The following is a 14,582-nucleotide window of genomic DNA, read 5'->3' as shown; positions in this document are numbered from 1 at the left end:
CTAGTCTGGTACTGAATGTGCAGGTTGGTGGCCCTGCATGTGGCAGAGGGGTTGGAGATTCATGACCCTTGAGATCCCTTCCAACCCTGGCCATTCTGTGATTCTCTGATTCTGTAAAGAACTTAAGAAGAGAATCAAAAAATCACAGAAGGCTTTCAGGCTATCTCCTGCTATACCAAATGATCAGTTGAAACAAACAATAGAGACATTTATCTTGTGCAGTAATGACACACTTTTGAGATATACAGGGACAAGAAAAGTCACTGTCATTTGACTTAAGAGAAGTAAGTATGGATGAGTATTTTTTCTAATGGTCTAAAACTGAAATTACAGATTTTCTTTTTTTTAGAAACATTGAAGACCAGAAGAGATAGGTGCTAAATAAGCCTGTGACATTCCTTCGGAACAAACTCCCTCATTCCTTTTCTACGAGAGTAAGAAGGTCAAATTCTTAAAGAGTTACAAATTAAAACCTATGTTATTATAATACTCACTTCTCATTACCACTGCGTGGTCCAACAGCACGGACTGTTTTTTGAGTCCTCCGTAACAGCAGTGTGTCCTCCTGCTCTGCCTCATCGTCATCCCAGCGGCGACAGCCCACAGCCGAGCAGATGTACTTCACCTAAGAGACAAGACAAGAGACTCACAGCTTGGAAATGTGAACAGCCTCAAGAGCGAAAAAAAGAGCATCCAACACCAATGTTCAAAACTAACAATTGTTACAGTTTTCGGCTCATTTTTCGGCTCATTCATTTTCGGCTCACAGGGGATACAGAGCTCCTTCAAGCTCCTATGCTTGAAGGGAGCATAGAAACAGGAGAGGGTACTGAAAACTTAGTTGTGGCTTATCTTTTTATTGGACATACTGATTTACTTGGTTTATTATTACTGATTTTGTTTGATTTGAAAGGATGAAGAAAGGTTGAGGGAACTGGGCTTGCTTAGCTTGGACAAGAGCTCTGGGGAGACCTCATTGTGTCCTTCCAGTACTTGAAGAGAGCTTATGAACAGGAGGGGGAATGGCTGTTTACGAGGATGGATAGTGATAGGACAAGGGGGAATGGTTTTAAACTGAGACAGGGGAGGTTTAGGTCAGATATTAGGAGGAAGTTTTTCACACACAGGGTGGTGAGGCACTGGAACAGGTTGCCCAAGGAGGCTGTGGATGCCCCATCCCTGAGGCATCCAAGGCCAGGCTGGATGTGGCTCTGGGCAGCCTGGTCTGCTGGTTGGTGACCCTGCACATAGCAGGGGGTTGGAACTGGATGAGCATTGTGGGCCTTTTCAACCCAGGCCATTCTGTGATTCTATCATTCTATGATTTTAGATGTTCAACTTGATGGATGTCACAAAGCATGGTTTAAGAGAATTGTTTTTGCAAAAAGTTCTAGGAATCCTACAGCCTGGAATATCTTTGACTTATTGACTCTTTGCATAGTTTTCTATTCTAACAGAAAGAAATCATAGTTCCTCTTTTTCCTATGATACATATTGACAGAAAGATAATTTCTAGAAGTAGGTTCACAGTATAATTCTGTTTTCGTGCCATATCTGCCTCAGCATAACTCTATTAACTTCAAATTAAGTACTATTGATCTATATAAAACACTGCAGAGCCATCCCACTTGGTCTTTTCAGCTATTAAAATGGGGTGGGGACCTCAAATTAATGCTGTCACACAGACTTTGCAACAGTCCAATTCTCAAACAGTATTTGGAATACATACAGCCATTTGTGTTTTGAAAGTAAGTTGGACACACTTTCAGGAAGCGTGAATTGACATTACAGTGCCAAGGACAACACACAGAATGGCCAGGGTTGGAAGGAACCTCAAGGATCATGAAGCTCCAACTCTCCCACCACATGCAGGGCCACCAACCTCCCCATTTAAAACCAGACCAGGTTGCCCAGAGCCCCATCCAACCTGGTCTTGAACACCTCCAGGGATGGGGCACCAATAACCTCTCTGGGCAGCCTGTTCCACACTGCCAAAATTCTTAACATGGAAGAGTAAAGCACTATTTCCTGCGTGCAGCACCTTTGGTACTGCAAGTCTGGGCCTGAATCACAGCAGGAACTGAAATTACCACTTCCTTAACAGTTGGTACAAGTGCCCTTTGCCATCAATGAGAAAATCTAAATGGTTTCATAAACTACTGCTTTGGATCTTTATCATGAGTGATCATTACAGAAACTGCAACAGCATTCTACACGAAAACACCTGGTTAAAATGGAAAAAACTGTTATGGCTTGGTTTTGTTTTGAAAAGCAAATATTATCATTTTCTTTTTACATGTTCTAAAAACAACATTTCTGATTTTAGCAAATATCTGCTATTCACTACACAAAACATCTGTGATCACTTAAATAATGCAGGACATGGAAGGAGGAGGATAAGAAAGTCAAAGTCTAGGACTCAAAAGAATGCAATCAATTCCTGTGTTTTAATCCTTTCTTCCTTCCATTTTTAAAAACACACACCACTTAACCAAAAGATTTCAGAAAAAAAAACACACTTTCTGAACCAGTCAGATAAAAAGTAGTTTTCGACTTAACTTCTGCATGAGTTTAAAATTTAAGAACTCCTAAGGTAGAGTAAACTTACTGGCAACAAGAACAAATCTCAGAAGTTCATGTACATTGAATGCTTCTCTTGTTTTCAATCAGATACTCTTTGCTAGCTGACAAAAAAATTAACATCTTTAATTGTGAAAAACGCACCATCTAAAACTTTATTTGATGTTCAGTAAGCTGAACTGGGAAGGCTGTTCCAGGCAGAGCCACATAATAAAGCTGAACTCATCTTCCAATTCTGCAGAAAGGGGTCATTTCTTCCCCTTGCTCTGAATTTGCTAACTCAGCACAAAAGTAATCCAATAGAAGCAAGGAGTTTTTCTCTTAGGTTAGCAAATTGATTCTGCTTAGCAAATGGCAAGTGACACAAGCAGCACAAGGGAGAGAGCAAAAGCTCACACAAGAAGACACTGCAGCGATGCTCTCAGCAGTGTCATCCAACCACAGCTGCTAAGTCTTACTTCAGCCTGCTTCATTTGTTTCCCAAGAAATTTGTACTCTGCTCTTTGGTGCTGTGCAATCATACACCAAAACCGTAGTGCAGCTTAAATCATAAGAGCAATCTACTTGCAAGATAGTACTAGAAACAGAAGATACACAAATCTGAGACACACAAGACAACTTTTGAAGCTCTTACCTTCCCTGAGTAGGAGCTCAGCCCATAGCTTGTTAAAGACTTCCCCCCAACTAAGACAACATCCTCGCCCAGTTTGTAGGATGACTCAAGAAGAGATTCAACTGTGAAAGGAACTGCTTCCATGCTCTCTCGGTCCCGATCCCACTGGAAAAGATCTCCATCCAAGGAAGGAATTATCATCTTATTTCCAAATACCTAAAACAAGCCAACAGAACATAAGTTACTACTTCTAGCAAAACATACAGAGATGCAAAATGAAGCATAGCGTGAGCAAGTATAGTGATTTACATTGCAGCACCTTATTTTATGGTTTTGTATCCCAGAATCTTATTTTTCAAAATTACAAAGAACACTTTCAGGCATCATGTTAAAAAACAATTCAGTTCTAACACTTCCTCCATTTTAAGCATTCAAAGCTCAATCAGTTGATTTCTACAATCCAAACAGAGAAATAAGGGTAGAAGTAGTCTTGAAGAGACTGAACAGTGGCTGAAAACTAAGCACGTTATTGTGATTGTTTCAAGATAGTGGCATTCTAGGTAAAGCTCTAAATTTCTACACCTTCCCCAGAGTGAATTTAGTAGTAAATACAGAACTGAGCATTCCCTCCAGATCAGACAACTAAATTCTGTTCTAAAAGAAAAGCTCAGGCTGTATGTGTGCTCTTTTGCAAGTGATGACTACACCAGAAAAGCCACCCTTCTTTAAAGCAGACAGAGCAACTACCATTGACAGACCTTACATTGCATTTATGGCTTTTCAAACAGTAAAATCCAACTTCTCCCCAGATCGCCTTATGCTTACACACAGATCCCTTCAAATTCTGATTTTTCTTAAAACGCACAAGAGGTCAAACATTCTTCACTGGGATACAGTTTCATCCATTACACAGATATTCAAGGAGATCCTCATTCGGAAGCATGAGTCATTGTCAATGAGTACTAAGGGACTTATTAAGAAACTCATTATCAGCATGATAGACCATAACTAATACTGTGGAGCCGCGGTGGCTGCGCCCATCAAGGAGAGAAACCGTAATCCCTCTAATCTTAGCTTTTGAGGATATGGATTAACATGGAAGATTTTAAGGCTTTTGCAGACCTTCTGTCCATTTGGGCAGTACCCTACAACATAATTACATTATATTCAGACTCCTTACACATTCTAAAGACTACTTGTGGTACATGTATATTAGTTACTTCAAAGGAAACACGCACACATGATCCAGGAGTTTTCTGCTTGGATTTAATTTAAGTTCTGATGTTGCATCTTCGATTGAAATGCTCTCTAACATGAAACTTCTTATTTTAACTGGGTTGCACAAGAGCATACAGCACAATCACAAGTTGAGATTCACATAAAGAGGAAGGAAAAGAAAGATCTTGTCAGTGTGCACGTGTCATGACTGACCTCTTTTCTTGCAGTGCTTCATATACCTCATTCAGAGAAGAAGTTTAGGGCAATTACCTGATAATGCTGGTGACTGCCCCTAAGATCCCTAAGGGATCTAAGACCAAAGCTTCCTGGCTTTGAAAAGCTGCATGATGACTGACAATTAAAAATCCTTCTCAGGAATAGAACATGTAATTGAAGAGATGATAAAAATAACCGCATGAATAGCAGTGATCTTTTTTCTTTTTTAAACAAAGCAAAATGAAGTATGTATATTTTCCTCCTGGATATTTACATTATAACTAAAAAAGGCCAAAGCATACCAGAGGAGACACTGTGAGAGCTGTGATCCACAAAACATGCTGCAGAATGGTTTTCCAAGGAGGGGAAGAGGACACGTACACGTATACATGACTGGATACGTGCATAGAAATAAAACAATAAAAAGCAAACATTTGTGCAGGGGGTCATTCGCAGAAATCACATGATTAGTATGAAAATAAAGCAAACAAAAGGTTTACATAAACATTCATATGCAAGAGAAGCCTTGTGATCTTTAGAAACAAAGACATGCAGATCGTGGAAAACACTTTTTAATAACAAAATAAGCCTGTGCCAAACTTACAGCCTTAACCAAGCTTGAGTACTTTGTTACAATATTCAGCACAGAGAAGTAGCATCAAAAAATGTTTTTGTAATATAGTCCTTCAGAAGCACATAATAACGATCAAAATTTTTAGCTTGAGCAGTACTGCATTAATAAATTATCCATGAGGCTTCCTCCCACACCCGGTTCAGTTACCTGCACGTAATTTGGAGAGCTGTGCTTTATCTCCAGCAATACAGATATCCCATATGAAAGAAAAAAGAACAAACAACAGACACTGGTCTTTTCACAGGTAACTTTCCAACCAACCAAAAGCTAAAGCAGCTCCTATAGCACTGTGTTTCAGCACACAGAGCCCCAGACAGGGAAACCCTGTTATGCCACCGAGGTGTCACAGCTCTGTCTGTGAGCCACATACATGTGAGCAGTCCCACTCTGTCTTCTGGATCAGCAGCACTGTGCTACTACTTCAGTTTCCTGCAGAACAGCTACACGCACCCTCATCTCTCAAGATATGCCAGCAAGGACCTGAGGCTGACTTCAAGCTGGAGCCAGAAGAAATTCAGCCAGGCTACCAGCCAGCTAAATTCATATAGCCTGGCCAAGCTACACACATGCTGCTGGCAGCCAGACAGCTACTTGTGGGTTCAGACTTCCAGATATGCTCCCTGGAAGTCACAACAGCAGGGGCTGTGTGGCTTGGTACACTCAGAGCACCTTGCCATCACTTTGCAAAGTGAGGTATCTTTTCTGAGCAAGGGAGGCTCTCAATTAACTCTGTGAGCCCTGGGCACAACATGACACATGGCACTCTGAGCATTTCTCTCATTTTGAAGCTCTCTGTCCAAGGCTCCAGCAGTAATTCTGGGAAAATTTTCCTCAAATTGGCAAAAAATGTTGGCCATTTCTGGGAACAACACACCCAAACCCCCAGTACAGAATAAGCTCGCTTAGCAGCACTTGTTTGTATGCTCCCAAGATATGAGTCAAATCAGGTCATGCCTTGTATGCCTTCAGAAATTTTCCAATGGTAGCTGCTCATCTGTTACAGCCTTGGTCCTCAGCAGCCACAGATAACAGATGAGACTGCTCTGGTTAGCTCTGCTGATCACCTGCCCATGCTCCCAACCTTGGGAATGTGCCCACGGGAGCAGTGTGTCCTGTGTGACATTGGAAATAAAGGCTGAGAAAAGGCACAGCTGCTGCTGGTGAACACATCAGAGCAGCAAGTACAGGCAGCAGAAAGAGTCACAGCACTGAAGGACAAAGAGAGGAGGAACAGATGGGGTTAAACTGACCATGGATAAGTGTAAATAGATATTCTGGTTAACATCCATCACAAACAAGGTATTTCATAGAAAGCTCCAACCGGATTAACAGAAGCAAAAAACAACTTCACCTTCTAAGATGAATCTTTCTATTAATGGGAACGTGTGACATGGCAGAAGTGGGGATTGTATCTGATTACACAAAGCTCCTTTATCGCTAAAACAGCTTTATTCAAGTAAGGGAACTGGTATGCAAACGTGTATACTTGCAGGTGCAGATATATCCATATAACAGAAGGGCATCTGTGGGCACACAAATGTGGTTCTACATGCAGAGGCTTTAGGAGCACAGAAACAGTATCAATTCCTCAGAGTTGTACAGCTCTAGTAAATCAGAATCAGCAAAGGGACTTTCCTTGAAAGTATAGCAGCTAGCATCGGCATGCAGCTCAGGTAAAGGAATGACATCACCCTGTATCTCAAAAGCATTACCTCATCTCCTAATCCAAAGAGTGAGTCACCCAGGCAGTCAGCTGCAAATCTCTTGGCACAGAAAATGTAGGTTACCACGATGCACTTACACATTCCTCTGATCTGTCAATGTAAATAGCTATTTGTTCAGCTTCACTGGTCAGCAATATGGCACATAATTGTTAAGTAGCTTGTCTTTCAGAAGTAACACTTTAAAACAAAAAAAAGCAAAAACAAACAAACAAACAAAAAAACCCAACACATTAACTATGGAGCCCTAAACGAGACGCTGCTCTTTTTGCTCATTAAGAGTTTGAAGCTCAAGTTGTCCATTGGCTGGGCGCAGGGTGCTGCAGGCCTATCAGCAACGCGGGCTGCTCAATCTCCAGGCCGACGGGTGAGGTAATGCAGTTTCTAAAAAGCCTTCACAAAAAGCAAAAAGGCATAACGATCCGAAATGGCATACGCTACCAGGGAATTTGCTGTCTAGACTTTTTACTGGAAAGGAGGGCGCTGCATGAGAGTTCCCATGCCAGGTTGAACCGGCGCAGGGAGAAAGCTGCTGATTTATTGTAAGGAAGAAAAAAATAAGGTCATGTAAACAGAGATCAAAAAGCTTCCACGAGCTGTTTAACAGCAAGCGTAACATTCATTTCCATACCTAGCCATCCTTACCATATAAAATGCAGACATCTGAAAAAAACGTGATGCCAAAACAGTCAATACTGCTATCAGACGTGCTAGACTTCCCAGCAGCTCCAAGGGAATAACTCATCAGAGGTAAAATACCTTCCTTAGAATAAGAAGCAGAATGCATTTGTTTTTCCAACACTTCAGCTTGTGGATTTCAAACCTTACTCTGATCATAAACTACCATTGCTGTAAGAGCTTCAGTACAGTTACTAATTAACTAAGCTATATGACCTTAAATAACGGTTCCAATTCTTGTCTCTGTGATTGCATCTACAGTAAGATTACTGTAACAAACAAGATCAAAGCCAACATCAGGTGTGCTCTTAGAGCTACTTCAGTGAGAACTGTGTCTTTTAAACTCCTTTAAAATTCATCCAGGGAACATATTAGGAGAGAATATTAGCATTTTCATTATAAAGGCTGGAAAGAAGCAGCTACACAAATCAGGGAAAGAAAAAGCAATCGCTTCACATCCCACGTATAAAAAGAAACTGCAGGCATGTACAGTAAGGTTACCTCTATACTAAGCTTCTACAGTTTTTCAGGTCTCACACAGGGCATGGCCTTACAATGCACCTAGCTCAGGTTTGTCTGGAACTGATTTATTAACCACCTTTTCAATTCACATGCTAGGAGGTATCTGCACAGATACACTGGTTAATTTCTTTCTTCCAATAGGAAAGCTCATTTCTGCTCCTCAGCCTGGGTTTCAGGATGGCTGATGCACATTTTCCCTTCAGAGTCCCTGCTGGTTGCTGCAGCACAGGTTACACAAAGACAACAGCATTACTAACAGGCAAACCCTATTCAAACAGAAATACACTGTTGTGAAGGGACCAGCCAGAATAAGGACACACTTTTCTTCACACTTTCTTATAAGAGTTACCTATTTCTGCATAGCAGCTGTTTGCAAAGCATGTATCTGCTCCTAACAGCATCCTATTTCTGTTAAATAGCATACACACTGAAAACATCTTCAAGACCAGTGCACTGAGAAAGGTTGCACCTAAACTCTGATATATCAGTATTTGCTGCTGCAGTGTGGGGAGGCATCATAAGACCTTCCTGCTCTGAAGGCAGCCTATGCCCAAGCAGCACATCAGAGTAGTTGAGGAAGTAGGTTTCATCTCAGTCAGACTGTGATACAGTGAAAAGGCACACCAGCTTTGCATAGGATTAGTGAGCATATGTGATTTTAAAACCTCAGGATGACTTTTATAACTGTGGTTCACCCAGAAACAGGAGTTCACAGGATTAATGAAATGTCCAAATCTGCTCCTCTGCTCCTGCCCATAGTAAGATCCATATGAAAGTAGTTTTAATACATTTTTTTCTTCTTTCTCCACCATGTCTTATACTCCACTAACTGATAGAGTCTGTTTCATCTTCCATTGCTTAGAAAAGATTAGACCAAGACATGGACTTAACTTTCAAGGTCCTGTGTTTCACGTATGATTAGTGCAGAGTACAGCCACAGAGCAGAAGCAATGCTATAAGCCTGTGCCTAGATGAATAGTAGCAAAACTGTTTGGAAACTCCTTTTTTTTTCCCCCTCCTCTTTCCTCAAAGCAACATCTACAACATACTTCCAACAACTTCACCCTCAGCAAGTTTGCTGATGATACGAAGTTGGGAGGATTGGCTGACATGCCTGAAGGCTGTGCTGCCATTCAGCAAGACCTGGACAGGCTGGAGAGCTGGGCAGAAAAAAACCGGATGAGGTTTAACAAAAGCAAGTGTAGAGTCTCGCATCTGGGGAGGAATAATTGCATGAACCGGTACAGGATGGGGGATGAGCTGCTGGAGGGGAGCTCTGCAGAGAGGGACTCGGGTGTCCTGGTGTATGACAGGTTGGCCATGAGCCAGCAGTGTGCCCTTGTGGCCAAGAGGGTCAATGGCATCCTGGGGTGCATTAAAAAGAGCGTGGCCAGCAGGTCGAGGGAGGTAATCCTCCCCCTCTACTCTGCCCTGGTGAGGCCTCATCTGGAGTACTGTGTCCAGTTCTGGGCTCCCCAGTACAAAAAAGACAAGGATCTCTTGGAAAGAGTCCAGCGGAGGGCCACAAAGATGGTGAAGGGCCTGGAGCATCTCTGCTATGAGTGAACTGGGTCTGTTCAGCATTGAGAAAAGAAGACTGAGAGGGGACCTGATCCAGGTCTATAAATATCTAAGGTGTGGGGGGCAGAATGGCGAGGCCGGACTCTTTTTAGTGGTGAGTGGAGACAGGACAAGGGGAAACGGCTGGAAACTGCAGCATAGGAAGTTCTGCACAAATGTGCACAAGAACTTCTTTACAGTGAGGTGACGGAGCACTGGAACAGGCTGCCCAGGGAAGTGGTGGAGTCTCCTTCTCTGGAGATGTTCAAGACCTGTCTGGATGCCTACCTGTGCGACCTGCTGTAGGGAACCTGCTTTGGCAGGGGGGTTGGACTCGATGATCTCTGGAGGTCCCTTCCAACCCCTACATTTCTGTGATTCTGTGAACTTTATTAAATGACTGTGTTTGGTATCTCCAGCATAATTCTACACTTCAGATCTTAAAACCTGATTGAGTGTCAGGACCCTTGCAGCTTACAAAACTGCTTTCTACGCTGGAGCAGCGCTAACAGTAATATATGACAGCAGCAGAGCAGCTTGAGAATTAAAACATTCCTTGCCAGCACCGGGGTACAGTATTGCATTTGGCTCAAGTTAGCCATTAAAAGAATTAGTGCTACTCTGTCCTCTGCCCTCCCTTGAGCAGCCATGCAGTGAAACAGGAACTGCAGCATGTTAACTAGACTGCCTTGGCTTCAAAAGAGATCAGTTCTCCAACACTGTGTTGTGCAATCAGATCCCTCTTCTGAAGAGCAGCAAACTAAAATACCGCTGTTACTTTAATCACAGTCAAACAAGGCTTGGGATTTTGACTGCAGAGATGCCAGCCTGCTTTGCTGCCATGGTAACAGACTTTTAAAAAAACTGTTCTCCTTAATAATAATAATAAAAAAAAAAGCGCACAGTACTTTAAGAAAGATTTTATTTTGACATTATTCCATCCCCCTCTCTTTAACACTAAGTTTTGTTTAAAAAAAAAAAAAAAAAAAAAAAAAGACTTCAATAGTATTCTGGAAGTTCAGAGTGGTCCTTTCTAAAGCACTCTGGAGCTGCTGCTACTGAGTCTACCCCCTGAGGTCACTGAAACCAACAGCATGTAGAGGAAAAGGTCAGTGAGGAAAATGAAGATTATGCCAAACCTTTCACCTAGAGAAGCAGGCACTGTACGGAAGGTCATTAGTCATTATGTCAAAACTGGTATTGTTCCAATACTGGGATGTCTGAAGATGTTTTAACTCCTCTTCAGCATGCAGGACTATCATAGAATGGCCTGGGTTGAAAAGGACCACAATGCTCATCCACTTCCAACCCCCTGCTATGTGCAGGGTCACCAACCAGCAGACCACGCTGCCCAGAGCCACATCCAGCCTGGCCTTGAATGCCTCCAGGGATGGGGCATCCACAGCCTCCTTGGGCAACCTGTTCCAGTGTGTCACCACCCTCTGCATGAACAACTTCCTCCTATCTAACATCCCAATATCTAACCTAAACCTTCCCTGTCTCATTTTAAAACCATTCCCCCTTGTCCTATCACTAATGGGCTCTTATAGCATCAGTAAGAAGCTAAGCAAGATGCTTCACTTAAGAGATGAGCAGTAACACGACCCACATCACTTCAGCAGTCCAGGATTTAAGATGATCTCTGCCAGGCTGGCTGTGCTTCTTCCCTGGTCCTGCCTGGACAGGGTCTTTTAGATAAGGACACAAAGTCCCAAGGTTAGGGGAAGACGGAGCCACAGAGCAATTCCTATGAGAAAATAGATCCCAATAAAGGAGAACAACAAAAATTGCAAATGCATCCTCTTTCTTCAAGAACACAAAGGTTGTAGTGAAGTTAAAGGACAGAAAGCATGAAACATGCAGGGATCTTGAAAGATTAACAAAGTTACCTGTGCATGGAGAGTAAAGTCCAGATGAAATTTTGGAAATGGGATAGCAGCAGCTGTGCTGTTAAAGGAATGATTTGCTGAACTGTCTGAAATGTTTAACGTTTGAAACAAGCACTTCCTTTTACAGATAAAGTTACAGGCCAGAAGTTCAAAAGCAGTGCAGGGCAGAATCAATCACTTTGTTGCATTTTGGACAGCTAGGTTCCAAGTACCCAAGTCATTCACGCTGTTCTGAAATGAGTGTTTGCCTAGGCACCACTAGAGCCAACCCATTTCAAAACAGAGAACACTGGAGCTGCTTAACAACCAATACAAAACATGCAGTGTACCATATGTAATTAAATTAAAGGCTACTACAAAGATAACTAAACAGAGACAGCAAGATGATGATAAAGGACCTTTTCAAGATTTGCTGCAATACATTTTGACCACGCCTGTCAGCATAACAGATGAAAGTTGGCCATAACCATTAACCCTGCCTGAGTGACTGTCAGGGAAAACTTCGCTGGCAGTGCTCAAGGAAGAGCATTGTGAGAATTAGGGCTGAGTGCTCTGATATCACACCAGCCATAACACCTCGTTATTTCAGCTCCCCACATGCCCTGGAACAGTTGCACCCCCTCCCCCTCAGACATTGTTACAGCACAAGTTAGAGACACATGTCAGCACTTTATCAGAGCTTCATCAGTGCTAACTACTTTAAGTGTCAGCAAAAAAGCCACCAAGCTGCTGTTATAGGAAGCCCTTTTTTTTTTTTTTAATTGCATAAGTCATTAAACTTAGATTATTGTATTTGAGGATGTATTTATCAAAACAGCACAAGGCCACTCTTCTAAGCAACAGATCTACTTGTCACCCAACCAAAACACATGCTGCTGCAGCACATTAATCCCTAATTTTGCTCAAGTGTCAATTAGCAATTCCCCTTAACAAGTTCCTACAACAGCACAACTTCTAGCCGTGCAGATACTTAAAAATAATTTATCTTTTGCTAATGAAATTTTGTCCACTAAATATTAGAAAAATGACTGCCAGGAGAATTATCATTTTAATTTCACCCAGAAACCAGCAAAGACCTACACTCAGCAACAGGCAGCAAGGCTGCAAAGCATTCACTGCTTTACTGCCAAATGCACCTTGCATGTTGCCAGCAAAATAAAAAGAACTGTCTGGGTCATCAGTAATCATAATACATCTGTGTAGTTAAAGAGCAGTCACATCTATTCTCTTCTTGTAAAACACAGGCTCCACTCCCCTTGATAGCCCTAATAAGCCTTTTCTGTCTCAATTGCAATTAGAATTTATCTTCCTTTGAAGTACAATTCTGGACACTCACTTCTCATTCATTATGAGCTTTTCCAGGACCATTTAAGACTCTAATATCTCTCTGTGCCCTCAAGCAGTGTAGGATCACATTTCCTTCCCCTGCAGAGGAATAGAGATGGCAGCTGATAACCTGACACAGGACCTCTTACCACACAATATTCAGTTATAAACCAACCACGTCTAACCCTCAACAACACTGTTATCAGTCCCCACATCTTGTGTTTCATTCAGGATAGTTTAATTCCATTTCTATTACAGACAAGATGTATAATGGACAATTGGCTTATGCCTTCCTCCAGAGGAATGACATCTCCAGCAACAGAAGCATTTGGTGGTCCTGCATCTACCCCAGCAGTATACAAAAAACAAGGAAGAACTACAGGACATGAGGAGCTCTACTAATATGCATTTCCAGACAATTACAAGTATATCACTTTACCTGTCAGGAAATAGGATTCCTCCAAGTTACATGCCTCAATAACAAGTCAATCATTTTACGCACTCTGTCTACTCGAACTGAGTGGCAATCTGGGGCTTTGCACCTGGCTACAGCATAGAACAGCTGGAAAATAATTTCGCAGCACCACTAGAAATTTTAAACATTTTTATTCTTCCCCTTCCAGAGTAAAGTTCTGCTTTTGAGAGTTTTGCACATACTCTGAAGCGTAAGACCAACTTCTTCTCTGCGGATGGCAGACAGACCTCGCTGCACAGCATTTGCTCCTGCAAGCAGCCTGAATTGTGCACAAAGCCAAGTGCCAAGCAGAACAGATTGCCTCTGCTGCTGACGTGTCCTGTGCCAGATGTTTTAAGATGCACGAATACATTAAAAGTTAAGATTAACCCTAGTGAGCCAGGCAGAACAACTTGCTTGTAAGGCAAAAAGCGAGAGCCGAGACAGCCATTTTCTCAGTGCTCTTGTAGACTGGATCGTATCTCCTTTTATTTTACCCAGTGACTGCTAGGAGCAACAGGGAAGATTTGTGCAGGTTTGATAGAAATTCGGAATATTCAACACTGTAGTCAAAAGCTGCTGTAATAACCCTTTAAGTGAAAGCACTCAAACAAGCTTTACTGCATGACTGACAGCGAAGTATTCCCCACCCATACCCAAAAAACACATCTCAGCTTCCCATTGGATGATATTTACAGAAAGTGACTTAATTAAAAACTAACTAAACTAGAAAGCGACGGGCCAAACAAAAAACCTCATTTTAAATCAGGTTAATAAAATGCTGCTGCAGGGATGCTGTAAGCGATGGGTGTGATTTTCCTGCAGCTGATGTCACAAGATTTCTCTTTCAAAGAGACAGTCAAATTATTCACCCACTCCCAACCTCTGCGAGGGCACACAGAAGAAAATCCACAAATCAAAAGCCAGGACCCCAGAGGGCACGCTGACCTCTCATCTTGCCCTGACCTGCTGCACTGAGGGTTTGGCAATTTCTTCTGTAAGAGGTCAAAGGAGGAGTGAGGCTGAATCTTCGCCCGTGTTCCCAAAGCAACCCAGGATAACTCACATCCCTCTCTGTCCAGGACTGGGTGCAGCAGATGCTTCATCCAATGTGTAGCAAAGTCCAGGCAGTTAGCACCTGAAAGTGACTGGCTTTGCAGCAGAAATTCTC

General features: G+C 42.3%; 1 protein-coding gene across 1 annotated transcript in view; it reads right to left on the bottom strand.

Annotated features, from left to right (window-relative positions):
• Positions 1 to 14,582, bottom strand: part of EIF2AK3 (eukaryotic translation initiation factor 2 alpha kinase 3) — a 41,385-nt gene that overhangs the window by 16,826 nt on the left and 9,977 nt on the right. Inside the window, exons 3-4 of the mRNA XM_052683035.1 lie at positions 3,215 to 3,409; positions 495 to 625 (exon numbers count right to left, since the gene is read on the bottom strand). Of these exons, the coding sequence (XP_052538995.1) occupies positions 495 to 625; positions 3,215 to 3,409 (326 nt within the window). The remainder of the gene's footprint in view (positions 1 to 494; positions 626 to 3,214; positions 3,410 to 14,582) is intronic.

The sequence above is a fragment of the Tympanuchus pallidicinctus genome, unplaced genomic scaffold, assembly GCF_026119805.1.
Source record: "Tympanuchus pallidicinctus isolate F22 unplaced genomic scaffold, pur_lepc_1.0 scaffold2, whole genome shotgun sequence".
Lineage (NCBI taxonomy): Eukaryota > Metazoa > Chordata > Aves > Galliformes > Phasianidae > Tympanuchus > Tympanuchus pallidicinctus.
Note: the sequence above shows the minus strand (reverse complement) of the source record. Positions and strands in the feature narration are given on the sequence as shown.